At 42.0% G+C, this 16,976-nt stretch overlaps 1 protein-coding gene across 3 annotated transcripts; it reads left to right on the forward strand.

The window, feature by feature from the left end:
• Positions 1-411: 411 nt before the first annotated feature.
• On the forward strand, positions 412-16,558 carry ccdc149a (coiled-coil domain containing 149a). Of its 3 annotated transcripts, XM_030722663.1 has the most exons (13): positions 412-480; positions 577-777; positions 1,608-1,769; positions 2,413-2,451; positions 2,909-3,016; positions 3,148-3,264; positions 6,744-6,916; positions 8,480-8,552; positions 8,727-8,811; positions 9,442-9,586; positions 9,784-9,860; positions 14,365-14,469; positions 15,380-16,558. In XM_030722663.1, the coding sequence occupies exons 2-13, from the start codon at positions 727-729 to the stop codon at positions 15,940-15,942; spliced, it is 1,698 nt and encodes a 565-aa protein (XP_030578523.1). In that variant the 5' UTR covers positions 412-480; positions 577-726; the 3' UTR covers positions 15,943-16,558. The 3 variants fall into 3 exon arrangements, with proteins under 3 accessions (XP_030578523.1, XP_030578522.1, XP_030578524.1); XM_030722662.1 differs by having other exon boundaries at positions 444-777; XM_030722664.1 differs by lacking the exons at positions 412-480; positions 577-777 and adding an exon at positions 1,058-1,436.
• The last annotated feature ends 418 nt before the right edge of the window (positions 16,559-16,976 follow it).

The raw sequence follows: 16,976 nt of genomic DNA on the forward strand, positions 1-16,976 counted from the left end.
AATGGCCTGTTTAAGGTCATGCCAAAGCATCTCAATTTGGATTTGAAGGTGCAGGTGGTAATTTTTTTTATTATTTATTAGAAAAAGTTGATATTTTAGTCATAAATATACATAGATGAGTGTGTAATTACATCTCACAACAAATTCGTGCATTCTGTTATTAATAGCGGTAAATATGTGCGCAAAAAAGTAAAAAAAAACAAAAAAAAAACTGTTAAGTTACTCTTGTAAATTCCAAGAATTAAAATATGGAGTTCGAAACGACCATTTTAAAAGCTATAAGAGATAAAGTAAAGGTAAATAGTGCATTTTCCCCATATAATTTGTATTTGTATTATAGCCAGCGTTTGGCTTATTTTTCTCAAGACTAGAAAGAATAACATTTTTATTAACGGACTTTCTGCTCTTATTGTGAAAGAAACCATTTGCGTTTTATTCCTGCCACTTCCAGAAGTGCCCCAGCAGTTATTTACGAATCGTGTAAGATATCTAGTGTTTCATGTAAAATCGTTTAACATCTGAATATATATTATTGTCGTCCAAAACTGAGTTTCGTCAAACTCTTTAATTTCACAGACGTACCGGAAGTCGTTTTCTTCGTTTCCCTGTCTGCGTAACTTGACGACGGAGGCTAAAAAAAAAAAAAAAGTGACGCTGCAGGATAAACAAACGGATGAGGAGAGGGAGGCTGCTGCGTCGTGACATTTTTGTAACATATTACAAATAATGCAGTCTTCCAAAAGGAGTGAGAGTGACTGGCAGGGGCTAGTCAGCGAGGTAAGTGAGGAGGGGGGGAGACTAAACAGTTGCTGCAGACGCAGACCGGTTTTATAGACGTTTCCGGCTCCATATGGTACGAGCTTCGGTCTGGGCTTTACACCTGGACGCTGTTTAATAGAAACATTTTTGACAACGGTGGGCTTCTCGTTGATGGCGTCTGCTAGCTGTTCCGTTAAGCTGATAATATACGACCGTGTTGGTGGGAATGCCCCTGCCTGCCTCCATGTGATGATGCTGCTACTGTGTCTGGATAGGACAGACCCACCTGTGGGCCCGCATTTACCTGTTAACAGCATTACTGAGTAACTTGTATGCATATGTGAATATAGACACATATATGACGCAGTAATTTAAGACTGTACGCTAATGAAATTAGCACCATATGCTGAAAATGTCAAATAACCTCCACTTTGGGTTTTTTTTTACATTATAGAGTCCACACAAGCGAGAAAATAACTACCATTTAACGCAGTAATGACAGTAGCAGTTATTTGCTCTACTGTAGCTGAACTTCTTAAAACTACTAGAGCACATCCAGCTGCATGATAGAAGCTGCTAAGTGAACTGGTCTGACTGCTATCCAGGTCTCCACTGTTCATTCTGGGCCTTATCTCCACGTCAGACACGTCACTCCAGTGTGTGAGGATCATTTCAGGGTTGGTTTTGTTTGTACAATTAATTTAACCATTTCCATCACAGATTAGGGTAAGTAGGGCACCATAAAGCCAAGAACAAACTTGATGCAGGTGTAACATAACCTGCAGGTAATTCTGTCCGCTGTAATAGATCTCATAACACCTCTGCTTTCTGTGCGTTGTTTGTTTTAGTTCCTGGTGTGTAAGCGCAAGCTGGAGAGTAAGAAGGAGGCCCTCCTCATTCTGTCCAAAGAGCTAGATACCTGTCAGCAGGAAAGAGACCAGTACAAGCTGATGGCCAACCAGCTGAGAGAGCGTCACCAGGGGCTCAAAAAGAAGTACAGGGAACTCATTGTGAGTGGTTCAGCCTTCAAGGTGGTGCTTTTTTGTGAATACCAATAGTATGGAGTATTTTACAGGTATGGTGAGGAAAAAAAGGATTAACAATCCACTAAGATGTTGGAATTCATTTTGAAGCTTATGGGTTTTTTGTCCTGTTAACAGTATCACTATATTAATATTGTAAATCCTGATATTATTTTGTCTTGATTTCTTTTAGATTTCCACTCTTTCTCTCTGTTTCTTTCAAATCTCATGTCAGTGGTTTCTTATTCCAGCTCTTTCAGCCATGGATTGTATTTCTTCTTTCTGTATTGTCAAGAGGCTTTTTTTAAATTAAGTCAGATAACTCTTGCTTTGACCTCTAGATACTTTTTGAAGTTCTCTGATTTCTTTTGTAATATCCATAATTTCCTTCCCCACCTCTTTGACTCAGGTTTCTGGCACATCAGATTATAACTTGATTATACTTTGCTTCAGATAAACTTGTTTTTGCCTCTATCTTTGTTTCTGTGACTGCTCTTGAAGGAGTATTCATTCCACCCCAGTGGATTGTTAATCCTTTACTTTTTTTTTTTTTTTCTTCAACATATCGTATTTACTATATTGTTGCAGTTGATGATATAACACATTAATATTGTGCTTTCTCATGTTTTAGGATGGTGACCCCTCTTTGCCACCTGAAAAACGCAATCAAGTAAGTTGTAAATTTGTTAATGCTAATGCTGTAGGTACAGTCAAATGGGGCTGTATGTATAAAAATAATTCCTAAACAGTTAATGCAAAACTTGTTAAAACTCTTGAATGAAAGCTCACATTTTAGTAGTTTGATTTAAAATTCTTTGACCATAACCTGCTCTGGAGCAGCTTATGGTCACAGTCAGATAGAAGTCAGCAAATATGAATAAAATGATATGAAAAAGGACAGTACTGATCACACTGAATAATTCTATCTGTGGTTAGAACAGGAATATCAACTGGCTTTGCTATTATTGCTGCAATTTTGTGGTTATTAAGATTTGTATGTTTTTTTCTTAAGCAGAAGAAGGAAGATCCTTGATGCTGATTGAATGTGTTTTCTTGGCATATCTGAACCTTTTCTGGCCCGCCGCAAGCTGTTCTGCATTCACTCTTCTCCTCTGCTTGCTCCTCAGGTGAACCTGGCTCAGCTGCTGAGGGACTCGAGGGAACGAGCAAAACAGCTTGCTGAGGAGGTGAAGGAGCTCACTCAGAGGCTTGCAGAGGCCCAGGGGGATAACAAGGTGAAGTTACTAGGAGCGCTGACACAAACTTGCACACAGATTAACTTTTAAAATGAACTGAATGCAGGAACTCTTAACCTAGTGTGAGAAAGAGAAGCAGTGAGTTTAACATGTTTTGTTTTTTTCTGCAGCTCCTGAGGATGACCATTACTCGACAGAGGCTGGGTGATGAAGAGGTCGGGGTGCGCCACTTCCCTGCCCATGAACGTGAGGATTTGGTTTGCCAGCTGGAGAGAGCAGGGCTGCAGGTGGATGCATTTCTTACCTCAAAACACTTTGCTGCTGTTTAAAAACCAGCTATTGGCAGCAAATCCTCCATTTTCAGGTCCTTGTTGAATTTTTGATAAATATGGTATATTTGTACAGAGCCCACTGGAACCTTTCCAAGCCCACAGGGAGAGGAAGGAACTTGGTCCAGGGACATGTTAGGACAAATTTAACCCACCAGAAAGGGTGTGTTGCAGCGGTTAGCACTAGGAGTGGATGATATTTCCAATAACAACATTTCTGACAATATAGAAAAAAAAAATCCTGAATAATGTTTTATTGGTGCTTGCAGCTTGCAGGCAGCAGCATTTATACAGTAAGTAAATGAAGGGCATTTTCCATCCTTCTTTTCGAGTGAGCTGCTCTCATCGATGACACACTGCCTAATTCAAAGTGTGAATCTATTGAAAAAGGTTCCTGCAGCAGTGTAGTGCGAACATAGTGACACAAGTCACATGTAGGCACAGAAGTAGCCTAGCCTCATTTTATTCTGTTAAGTAAAATTTTAAAATAACTGCTTAACACTTTAATAATAGCTAAAGTAGCTTAACCTTGTAACTCATCAAGACGCACACAATATGTCACATCATAAAGCTGAAAAATAAAATGACCCAAAAGATATATCTTGGGTTTAAAGTTCTACTTTCCCACCATGTAACTGCATCAATTTCCATCCACATTTTGCTCTTGAGGTCACATGGAGTGCAACTAGGGAGTGCTCCAGCGACGCTGACACTTGGTGGAGTCATTTGTTTGCTTTTTGGGTCACACATCACCAGCTGCTAGTCTCTCCTCCTTCATAGCCTGGTTGTACTTGACAGTGTGTTTTTGCTTCAAATGGTGATACGCGTTTGTTGTTTCCATATTTAGCAGGAACAGTTTTCCTGCATATTTTGCAAAGCATTGTGCTTTGTTGGAGGTTGTTGGAGTAGCTTCCTTTTTTTAGGCATTAAATCGTCACCGGAGGCTGACACATGGCTCCCAGACACGCTCAGGCTTGTCTTGTTGTACGCACTAGGGAACATAAAGGCATGGCAAAGCTAGGAAAATTATATCACAATATGGCATTTTTATATCACGTAAAACTTTAGAACAGTGTTGCCTCACGACAAGGATCTAGGTTTGAACCTTCTGTCCATGCAGTGTTTGCATGTTCATGGGCCAAAGACATGTATGTCATTGGGAAAATGGATGTAAGGATGAGCAGAGTGAGTGTGAATGGCGATTGGGTCCAGAAGCAAGTGATTCAGTAATGGCAGTTTCCACTAGAAACCAATAATCACTGCAGATATTAACTACTTTTGAGTCTTTTCCCACTTGCCATATTCTTTTTGTTTTTTATCCATTCATCACAATCATTCAGACATTAAGTTATCCTGCAGTGTATATACAGTCTAATAACACTTATCAGACTGATTTACCTAATTGTGGTAGATCCTAAAGGAACCTAAAGTTTCTGGAACTAATAAGGGACTAATGACAGATATTTGTTATACACTGCTCAAAAAAAAGGAACTCTTCTACAGAATCAAGTCAGTTAAACTTCTTGGATATTGATCTGGTCAGTTAAGTAGCAGAGGGGGTTGTTAATCAGTTTCAGCTGCTTTGGTGTTGATGAAATTAACAACAGGCGCACTAGAGGGGCAACAATGAGCCAACCCCCAACATAGGAATGGTTTTACAGGTTGAGGCCACTGACATTTTTCCCTCCTCCTCTTTTCTGGTTTTTTCATTAGTTTTGCATTTGGCTAGGGTCAGTGTCACTACTGGTAGCATGAGATGATACCTGGACCCTACAGAGGTCCCACAGGTACTGTAGTCCAACTTCTTCGCGATGGCACATAAATACGTGCGATTGCCAGAAGGTTTTTTGTGTCTCCCAGCACAGTCTCAAGAGTGTGGAGGAGATTCAGGAGACAGGCAGTTATACGAGAGCTGAACGCCTTGTCCAGAAGATCCTTAACTCATCAGCAGGACCGGTATCTGCTCCTTTTTGCATTGAGGAACAGGACGAGAACTGCCAGAGCTACAAAATGACCTCCAGCAGCCACTGGTGTGAATATCTCTGACCAAACAATCAGAATCAGACTTCATGAGGGTGGCCTGAGGGCCCAACACCCTCTAGTGGGTCCTGTGCTCATTGCCTGGCACCGTGGAGTCCAATTGGCATTTGCCATAGAATACCAGAATTGGCAGGTCCACCACTTGTGCCCTGTGCTTTTCACAGATGAGAGCAGGTTCACTTTGAGCACGTGTGACAGATGTGAAAGGGTCTGGAGAAGCTGTGAAAAATGTCACACTGACCAGTTTGGTGGGTCAGTGATGGTCTAGGAAGGCATACCCATGAGTGACACACAGATCTCTACAACGGTGCAACGGCACCATGACTGCCATTAGGTATCGGGATGAAATCCCTGGATCCACTGTCAGACCGTACACTGGTTCAGTGGATCCTGGGTTCTTCATGGTGCACGTCAATGCCCGGCTTCATGTGCCGAGAATATGCAGGCAGTTCCTGGAGGATGAAGGAATTGATACTATTGACTGGCCCCCACGATCACCTGACCTAAATCCAACAGAACTCCTCTGAGACATTATGTTTTAGTACATCCAATGCCACCAGGTTGCAGCTCAGACTGTCCAGGAGTTCAGTGATGCCCTGGTCCAGATCTGGGAGGAGATTCCCCAGGACACCATCCGTAGTCTCATTAGGAGCATACCCCAATGTTGTTAGCCATGCATTCAAGCACGTGGGGCCATATAAACGACCAAGTACCATTTTAAATTGCCACAATGAAATTTTGAGAAAATGTTCTAGCCTGGCACATCATTTGATTTTCAGGGTGTCTTTAAATTCAGCTCTCTGTAGGTTGATCACTTTCATTTCCATCAAACAATGTGGCTTCTTTTCATTCATTCCTAACACATTACCTATTGCATGTTAATATAGATATCAACATGATTCTTTTCCATTGAGATCTGATGTGTTTTCAAAGTGTTCCTTAAGTTTTCTTTTGTTTGAACAGACAGAGGCTCAGTAGCTCATTTAGTTTAATTAAAATGTTGTACAGTGAATCACTTCTTGCTTGGAAATAACTCTCAAACTGCTACTACTGCCCATGCACTTTGGCTTTAATTTGAGAGTAGAACACTTTATTATTTGCACAATCCTCTCTGCACATTAAACACAGTAACTGCATTATACTGATAAACAAAGCTTCCTCCTCTTTGAAATCCACAGTGGAGGTGTTCTTGAGGCACTTAACTGGTATCTACTAGAGTGGGAGCCTCTCACTTTAAAACAGCAGGGGGCCTCCTGAGTTTGCTGAATGCTTAAAAACAGTGTATGCAGTCTCAGCAAACTCTACTTTAATGAGCAAAGCTTTGAAATATCCATCATGTGAACATTTCCGTGGCTTCATTCGCAGACATTTTTGCCTGTGTGCCTTTTTTTTTCTAGATGGAGGAGATGGAGAACAACATGAAGGCACTGACAGACGAGCTCCAGGACGTGAAGGCAGAACGCATTGTGTTCAGAGAGAAGGCGGAGAGACTAAATGTGGAGCTGAACCATATTTTGGGGAACCATGAGGCTCGCATCATTGATGTGGACGCCCTTTGCATGGAAAACAAGTGAGTTAGAGATGTACCAGACAGAAGCGTCATCATGAGGCACTTTATTTTAATGCACTTCAGCAACACTCAACACTAGTATTTATTACCATACTTTAAATTTACATAGTAAACACAGTGAGGGTAAACCAACTAAAACGTATCTTAAGTCTTGAAAGTAGCCATCTTTGGCTTCAGTATCAGTGTTGCAGTATCCTGGCATTTTCTCAGCTACCTTCATCATCACCTGGAATGCTTTTTCAGCAGTCTTGAAGGAGTTCCCACATACTGATCACTTCCTGGCTGTTCTTCCTTTCTCTGTGGTGCATCTCATCCAAAAGCCTTCTCAGCTGTGTTTAGGTCAGATGACTGTGGAAGCCAGGTGTCCCTGATTCAGAGCAGCATCCCTCTTCCTTCTTGCCTGAAGTTATATTTTGGGTCAATGTCCTGTTGCTGCAGAATGAGTTCTTAATAAATCAGCAACCGTGTCGCCAGTGGAGATCCTCACACCACCTCCACCATATTTAACGATGAGACACACACATATGTGTCCAATTCTTGTGTTTCTTAGGTGATGAAGGTGTGATTCACACAGTGTCCTCTGAACAGCTGATGCTGAGATGTGTTTGCTGCTTGAACTTTATCCGCTGTGTGAAACTTGAAGGCTCTAATCTGAAGTGCCAATGATTGACTTCCGAGGCTGTAATCCTAATAAACATCTCTCTTGGTCTTCCTTTCCTGAGGCGGTTCTCATGAAAGTCAGTTGATGGTTTCTGAGATGGCACATGGAGAACTGACTGACCTTCCTGCCTTCAAATAATATAAACTTATCAGTTCTCTTTCTCTCGTCATTTAGATGGCCATTTCTTGTTGCTTAACTGGACATGTTCTTCCTTAATATGTAAAATTGTACACGCGCTTCAATATTTTTCCCATGTGTCTCATGTGGTATTTATGTTTAATGTCGCTGCACATCTGCGTAGGTCTTTGGCTACATAGAGAGAGGGACTGTGGGAATTCAACCAACTCAGAGGCTACAGACAGACATTTGTGTGCAGCCTTCCAAAACGCCAGTTGCACATAGCACAACACCAGTGACACTGTTGTAGGTAGAAAACTGATTGGTTGAAAAGATGGCTTGAACAGGAAAGGGAGGGGCAGAAGTGTTTGGTATGAAGAAAAAAAGTGCCAAAAAAAACCTAATCAAAGATCAAAACAGCATGGATGAGAAGAACACTTGGTTTCACTTCCCTACAAATAAGTTTTTATGTAGTTGTGGCTTTTGTGTTCTCTGTGGCAGGGGGTTGCTAAATGACCAGCCACAGCACAAACATAAGGGTCATTCACATTACCAAATGTGCCACATCTTTTTTGACACTGCCTCCTGCTGACAGTGCACAATGATAACATGTAGACTTGAGTCTGCAAAGCTCTGTTGCATCTATGGACTACCAGTGCACTGCTACCAGCAGGTGCCTGACCTCCAACTAGAAATGAATTGTAATATTTTACATGTAATATGCACCTCCTCTGTTTTGTCATGTGTGCTTTGACTTTGCTGGGTGTTGATTGTTGTTACTGTAGGTATTTGCACGACCGTTTAAACCAGGTGCAAGAGGAGGTGAACCTGCTGAAGTCAAACATCATGAAGTACAAGGTACAGAGTGAATGCTGCTGTTAAAATGTGAAGGTGGCACAGATGCATCCTGACACAATGCATGCTCTTAATGTAAAGGAAGTGGCTTTTATTCCAAATGTTCAGCTCACTCAGCAGGGTGAGCTTTATTCTCTTGTTTTTTTTTGTTGTTGTTGTTTTTTTTCATCCCTGCAGACAGCCCTGGAGAGGAGGAAAAACTCCAGCACATATGGGAAATCAAATAACAGTCCTCTTACAGGCGTCCTCTCAGCCAAACAAGGTGAAAACCCAAACTGTTCAGCTCACTTTGAGTTCTCTTTAAACTCAGACATAAATAGATGTAGAATTAGCTGATCTGGAAACTGTAGAAAGACACTAAAATGTTGTCTGCCACTTCCCTTTTTTTTTTTTCTTTTTTTATGCAAATGCTGTCTGATCAGATAAACTCTACAGCTGATGGTGTGTCTTCAGTATAACAGCCACGTCCTTTGTTTCTAGCCGTGTCTCAATGGATTATTTAATAACTTCTTTTTTTGACGATCCTTCGAGCCACTGCCGGACACCAGCTGGGTTACTAATTGTATTCTGAGTGGTAGAGAGCACCACTGGCAGGGAAATGAGCCTGCCATGATGACTGACAGTTGCTGGCAGAAGCAGCACAGTGTGCTCTGGAGTTAAAGTTTGGAGAGTGTCACCTAGAAGACAGCTGTTTCTAACGCTCCATCTCTGTCTTACTCTTATCATGCTGTGTGCCCTGTCTCTTGTTATATCACCCTGCTCTCTTTGTTATCTATTTTTAACTTTTCTGTAAGTTTTATTGGTGGATTATTGACCTTATTTCACCCGTCTTCTTTTTTTCTCTCTTTTCCTTTCTTCCCACCCTGATTTTTCTTTTCCCCCTCCGTTTTAGTCCAAGAGATGCTTCTGGAAGAGCAGGGCTGCAGTCTACCAGCCACGCCTCAGTCCATCTCTGACCTCAAGTCCCTCGCCACTGCTCTGCTGGAGACCATCCATGAGAAGAACTTGGTCATCCAACACCAGAGGCACACCAACAGGTATTACAAGAGTGCAGCTGCAACCACCCGCTCTGTGGCTTCCCGGCATCACAAGTGTTTTACAACCACCTGACGCACCTAAATTGTTTGTCTAGCTCTTTGTTTAGCTTACAAGAATTCTCCTCCTATAGAGCAAATATTAGATTGTGACTTAAGCACACCAAGATCCCTGACCCTTCTTATTACCTGGCCTGCAGGATCTTGGGAAATAGAGTTGCAGATTTGGAAAGGAAGCTGAAGACCTTGGAGGTTTCAGGGTTGTGGAGTCTTCCAGGTGGGTCTCTGCACATCTAAACTGTTCCACCATCAAGCTCTGTCCTTTTAATAATCCATTACAGGCCAGTAAAAGTAATTTGACCATCTTTATCCTCAGACACTTTTTTTTCTCCTTTAGGAAAAATAACATGATCAAATAACGTCAGTGAAAACAAATGCATCAATCTCAACATCTGATTTTAACCACTTAAAATTACCAGTTCATATTATTATAGTGGTGAAAGGCTGCCACAGAGAACCTGTAATCTTTACCACATCATTAGCAAACATAAATTTGTGCGGATAATGAAACATTAAGATGAACGAAAGATCAGACATTGGCTGGTGTCAGACATAGCGTTTTCTTTGCTCTGCTCTGCCTCGAGGACCAGCATCCTGGCATTGCCTTTCCGCTCTTGACAATGAGACTGGTGTTTTGCTTGTAACATTTAATGAAGCTGCCAGCTGAGGACCTGCGAGGCGTTTGTTTCTCAAACTAGAGACTCTGATGTCTTCTTGCTCAGCTGTGCACTGGGCCTCCCACTTCTCTTTCTACTCTGGTTAGAGCCTGTTTGCTCTGTTCTGTGAAGGGAAGTGAACACTGTTGTGTGAAATCTTCTTTTTTAAAAACTATTTTTCCTCATGGAATAGCCTTCACTTCTTAGAACAAGAATTCTCAAACACTAACAAGAAAGTTAAGACTGCATTCAAATCCACACAGACTGAAGCGCCAGACACTCAACTAGCTAAATTTGTTGACGGTTTAATCAGCAAAAAGATTAAAAAGGGTTCTTCTAAAAATCAATTAGTCTTCCAATACTATTGTACTGCAGTAATACTTTGAGACACATGAGTGATATTTGATATGCCTAAATGTAAATATGTAGATATTCCATTAAAATCAAGAAAAAAATCAGCCAGCAATTAGTTTTAATTTAAAACAAATGCGTTTTTCTTACAAAAAAAGGCCCAATTTCAGTTCAGAATTTTCATTTGTAGTCTACTAATGCAAGTCTTTGTAAAATCCTCTGAAATTATAGATGCATATAATGAACATTAATTACATTATTTTAATTGATTGAAAATGCACAGCATTAAACTTTTGCCAAATGTGTTTCCCAGTGTGGTGCATTTAAAGGTGAACCTGTTGTTTTGTCACGCGTGTCTTTCTAAATAAAACGTGCGACCCAGAGATCTTTTCTGGGATTATTCTAGCTGGCCAACTGGTTTAAATTTATTTCCCCTCCTGTCTTTTTCATTAATGAGCTTTTCTGTTTATAACAGTGTGTGTCTTTCTCTCCTCTCTGGCTGCGTCTCAGGCTTGACCTACCACGTATCTGTGGGAATTGGGAGTATGTATTCCTTCTGCCCCACTTAGCTCATCCATGCCCTCCACTATGTCATGCCAGGACAAATCTGGGCAGACGCCCAGAAAACATGTCACCTCATGCCCACCGTTTACAATGTGTTGACTCCATTGACCACCAGCTCATATGTCTGTTCATGATACCACTGACTGAATCAGGCCGCCCGCGTGTCACACACTGATGCTCTTGGTCCGCTGGGCCTGTCTTAAATTGAACACACGGGGGGAAAAACAGCAGTTCCTTTGAATGATGCAGCTGGGCTTCTTTTAAGGGCAGTAAAAGCCTTTTTAAGGCAGCACAGTGCTGTTGAGTAGTAGTCCATATACAACTGTAGTTAGATTGTCAATAGAAAGAAATTATGTGAGGACATGTAAGAGGAGTCATGGCTCTCATATTACAGATGGACATTTGCTGTCGACTGTGTAACAAAAAAAAATTAGGTGGGTGGTACATGGATCTTCTTTATGTACCAAATTAAAACCAAGTTTTGTTATGTGGGACAGAAAATGCTCTCAAAGTGATTAAAATGCCCTTTAAAATGTGCCATTTTTAGACCTGTATTCATATTTTTGCATTTATCAGGTGTCGGATTTTCCTAAGAAATGCAGCCGGTGACTTTTCCTGTCCTGTAAACAGGCTCCACTCTCAGAACAGCAAAACCAGTAAAAAAGTAAAACTATTTACTAAAACTAATCAGAAAAACATTTGCAGCCTGAAACCAGGGGACCATGCTTCTCACTTAGAAAGCAGTTCCCCCTCATCCCCACTGGAGGGAGATGTTGTGCCGTCTATGAAACAGACTGAAAGGTGGAGGGGCTGCCGCTGGATGGAGGTGCCCTGTCATGAGACCGTCATTCTCTCCGCCATAAAACTGACAAGCATCCATTACTGAAAATGATTGCCCACATTACAAACACATTTAGGGGAATGTGCCGTTATTAGGGAATTTGTAGACGAGGGCCCAGAGTGCCTGACGACCACGCTGTCCACCACAGTTAGGGAGACAGAGATATAGAGAGAGATGTGAGTGTCTGTGGCCTTGATGCGAGATGAAGTTGGGCTGATGGATATTAAAGGCAAACAGGATAGGATGGAGGGCCTTGGCTGCCTACCTGAGGCCCGGAAAACACTAGAGGTGACTACATTGTCTACGGATGAGAGAGAGCCAAAAACAATAACAGTGACAGCGATGCGGTGAGTCAGATAAAGTTGTGATTGATAGCTCTCCCCCAGTCCTCCAGTTCAGCGCCCCCCACCTCCTGTGCTGAATGAGTGCAAGCTGAAATGTAACACTGCGAGTGAAAACCTGTCAGAGTACATCAGCTATTGAAAAGACCCTGTTTTGGTCAACTGACAGACTTTTTCCAGTTAAGAGGAAGGCATTTCCTGTCACTGTCGAGCTAGACGGCACTGCAATGGTGTAAGCTTCTGTGACTAGTTGACAGCTATGTACACTTCTCTTTATTTGTGATAGTCTTTAAAATCTATTATGTTCGGGTGTCACATAATGCAGAACAGTCTGTTTTATTGCTGGATATGTGCATAAGCGTATATATGTATGTAGAGGGGTATGGAGGGGAGGCTTAGATGGCAGTACAGGCAGCTGTCAGTAAGGGTTTAAAGCAAACCGCTGGTGCCTCCTGTCTCCGGAGGTTTGCCCGCCTCATGGAGACACAGCTGCTGTGCTCAGTCTGGGCCTTCCTCTGCATATCCAGTAACCAGCATTGCTTTATTGTTGGCTTCAGTAGGCAGTCTGGTAAAGTCTTCCTAGATTGCTCTCTCAAAACTTGGACAAGACTGTCATAATGCAAGTACAATTTAGTGCTTGGATGCAGTTTCACGGACTTCAGGCCAGCAATCTGAATTTAATGAAGCAAATATTTGTTTTTCGAGAAAACTTTGTCGTTTGATAGCTACAGTGTGATACCCAAACATTCAACAGCATTTTAGCATCCTCCTAAATAGCAGTTTGTTTGGCAAACGTGGCCCATATCTGCATATCTTTGGCCTTGAATTGATGGCACTGGCTCAGGGTAGGTCTGTTTGCTCAGACTCGGCTGCAGTTCCATTTTATATGGATCAGATGTTAGGTGTGGGGTCAGATTTGACAAATACTTGCCATATCAGGCTCAGTTTTCTGACTTTTGGGCCATGTCTGTTCCACATAGCACTTGCTGTAAGTGCCAAAAATAGACCCGATGAGGCTCAGAAGTCTGAGTGAAGAGATGAAGCCGCCACAGATCATCAGTCTGTGGTTGCACTGGATCGTTGTTGACATGTTTTCAAGACAATAACCACAAATGCTCTATGGAAATATTGTTTGTCATGCTTCAATTCAGATATTTAATCAAATTGATTTTTGGTCAAAATTAACCATAAAATTAATCTGTGTTTCATGACAGTTGATTATGTTAAATATTTTAAAGGTGGTAGTACTGCCAGACCAAAAGTAAAAAAAAAAACAACAAACCCAGCAACTTATTGATTAAAAAACAGCCTGTGTAATATAATTAAAGGAACTTTATGGACAACATGACTTTTTTTGTTTTTGCTTCTTCTGATCTGTGCAGCTGGTATGAAGAAGCTTCAGAATTTTAACAGCCTCCACCTCTCCCTCACTCGCTGTTCCCATGTCAGTGTAAACACTGAGCATCCATAACAATATGGACTGCTTTCATAACAATATGGTCTCCGTTCACCATTCATGATTCTCATGCATTGTGGCACCCAGTCATCCATTTTCCTCATTCTCCTGTTTGTTTTTATGTCGCGCAGTTGAACGGTCAGAGACTCACGCAGAGTTTCGCCTGTTCAGACTTTCTGTGAAGGCAAAGGCTGCTAACTTACAGCCGCGTGTCTGTGTGCATATAGTTTTGTGTGTATGCTTGTGACGTCTGGTTTATAGTCCACGGTCTCTTTTGTGTAGCATATGGTGTCAGCCTAAGAGGCGTGCAGCCATCACTAATGAAGACAGATGAGAGGGAGCTGGAGCCTCTTCCTGTGAGCACAGCAATGCATACGTGCGCGTGTTTGTATGCAGCATCGTACATGCTCTCCATGTAGTCCACCCCCAAAAAACCTCTTCATATGTTTTTTTTGTTATTGTTTGGACCTGTCAGTAACTGGGACCGTTTCTTCTTGGTGCTGATGTTGCAGGGACACGAGACAGTGTCACACTAAACGAAAACCTTCAGCCAGAACTTCATCCTACGCGTGTCACATCTCAGCCAAATATGCAGCCCAGAGTGCAGCCACCCAAAGGTGAGTGTGTAATTGCGTGCGACTGGCTTCTCCAGTCATTGATAAGACACCCCCCCCCCACTGCTAATGGCATAAACTCCACAATTAGCCACCGCATGCTAAAACACTCCTTTCTACCTTCCGTGTTTAACCCAAGTCATTTCCCTTCCCGCCTCCACTTCTCCCTGCTCCTCATTGGTGCAAGATGCCCAAATGCCATGGCATTTTGGAAATGTGAAGCAAATTCTCGCCCACTGACATTCAGAAACTTCTGCCATGTTCTCTTTGAAAGAGGGCGAGGGATCGGGGGGAGGGGGCCATAAATATGGATGCCACATCAAGTAATGTTGCTTTCTTCTTGCATGTTTTTGCGCATCTCTCTGTGTATGTGTGGGTAATGGGGGGGGGGGGGGGGGGGGGGGCTCTGCGTGTGCAGTCTTTAACCTTTCTGCCTGCACATCCACAAATATGGGTCAGTAATCCCCAAAGTGAGAGCGTATTTTGGCGAAGAAGCAGAACTAAGCTGTTGCTATTGCTGAGATGCAGGGCGTCACACTTGTCTTGCGTCCCCTTGTCTGGGGCACCGCTGCTATATTTAGCCTGTTGCCATGGAAGCACTTCAGTCACATAAGTAATTGAAATAAGTTTCTACATTGACACAGTGATCCAACTCCAAAAGAGGAAAGTTTTTCACAGAGAATCAGTATAGGCTTTTTTTTTCTTAATTTTTTATCTGTTGCTGCTATTTTATTTTTTCATGCATTGTAATCTTTTTTTTTTATTTTTTATTTTTTTATTTATGTTCTGCAGTTGTGACAATCATTATCTCCAGCTCCTAATAAGAAACTTTACTTTTTTAAACTTTTTCAGCTACAGCTTCAAATCAAGCGAGCAATTAAAATGACCAGTCGTCTCAACTTCCTTTCCCCAGTTGTTTTAGATGACAGAAGTTCACATGAATCATCTTGGGAACGCCACATCGCTGGCACTGACCTTGGCACAGATGGCGTCAGCAGGGAAGACGCACCTGCACTGCTCAGCAGCCTGGAGACTCTTGACAGGGTGGAGACGAATGGGATTGACAGGAGAGGGGGAGAATTGGTGACCCTTACAGAAGATCGAGTAGGCATCGAGCTGGAGAAGGGGCGGAGCCCTGTGGAAGAGGCAGGCCATGAGGTAGAAGGAGTTGATGATGATGAAGAGCTGGGTTCCACAGTGGAGGAAGGCGAGGAAGCAGCTCTGGCGCTGGATGTTCCGCCCACTGAATCAGATCTCCAGTGGCTTTCAATTAAACAGGCCTCTGTCAGTCATGCAGAGGCGGGTCACCTGCCCTGCGAATCCCAGAACGATGAGTCTAAGAATGTACCCGAACATGAAGAAGCCTCGGTATCAGTTCCAGAGAGCCAGGCTGCAGAGGTGTCGAGTACAGGCGAGTGGGACGTTCAGTGTCCCTCTGCACAGAGTGACTCCTGTCATAGTGACAACTTGGCATGATCCAACTGAGAAGCTTATTTAAATCCTCGTCCTTGTCGTCGTTATTGATGACTGCATTAATCATCCACTGTTGCATTCCCACAACATAGCCACTGCTCACGAGCTGTCTTCTTCACCGCTTTAGTCAATAAAACAGAGAGAAAGCCCTTTTTCAGCCACATTGACAAAGCTCGAAGTGCACTTTGTATCTAGACAGGTTTGTTGCTACAGAGGAACGAGAAAATCTTGAACTCGATGGAGTTACAAACTTAATGCCCTGCAGGAAGAATTTAGCTAGGAAAATAACAAATATGGCAACATCCACTCCTGTGCCCCAAATTCTCTTCTTCCTTTCCCCTGCGATAAGATAATCTCAATTGTTTGCTTTCTTCTTCCTCCTAGGGGACATTAATAAACTGAATGCTGCATTTTTGTAACTCTTAAAGGGATTCCAAATTGGCATACCAAAACTTGTAATGAATGTGTACATAATTGTGAATTATTAATCTTAATACTGGAGATTCTATTTATGTCTGTTTATCATTATGGGCGAATCTTACTAATGAGTCCATTTTTATTTTTCCATATTTAACAGTTGCGTTTTGGACTGGACTACATGTGCCTTATATATGGAAATACTCACTGATATTTATAAATATAAATGTATAAACCTGCAGCATTGTTGGTTGTCGCGTTTCTTCTCAGCAAGAGGAATCAAACTAATACAGACATGCAGTCTTGTGAAAAAGAGAGTTTTTATAGGACTCAGTGTGCAATTCTTTGACTAATGATTACTAATTATTCAGTAGTTTGTAGAACCAAATTTAGCAACAGTAACTTAAAATAATCATGTTCTATTTGACTTTATCATTGTCTCTTGTGGATGAATTTTGTCCCACTCTTTTCAGTGTTGCTTCATTTCTTTGAGGTTTGTGGGCATTTGTTTATTCGCAGCTCTCTTAAGATCTCATCACAGCATTTCAGTCAGGTTGAGGTTTGGATTTTGGGTCATTGCTGCACCTTGATTCTTTTCTTTTTCAGTCATTCTGTTGTAG

Source organism: Archocentrus centrarchus, assembly GCF_007364275.1.
Source record: "Archocentrus centrarchus isolate MPI-CPG fArcCen1 chromosome 18 unlocalized genomic scaffold, fArcCen1 scaffold_23_ctg1, whole genome shotgun sequence".
NCBI lineage: Eukaryota > Metazoa > Chordata > Actinopteri > Cichliformes > Cichlidae > Archocentrus > Archocentrus centrarchus.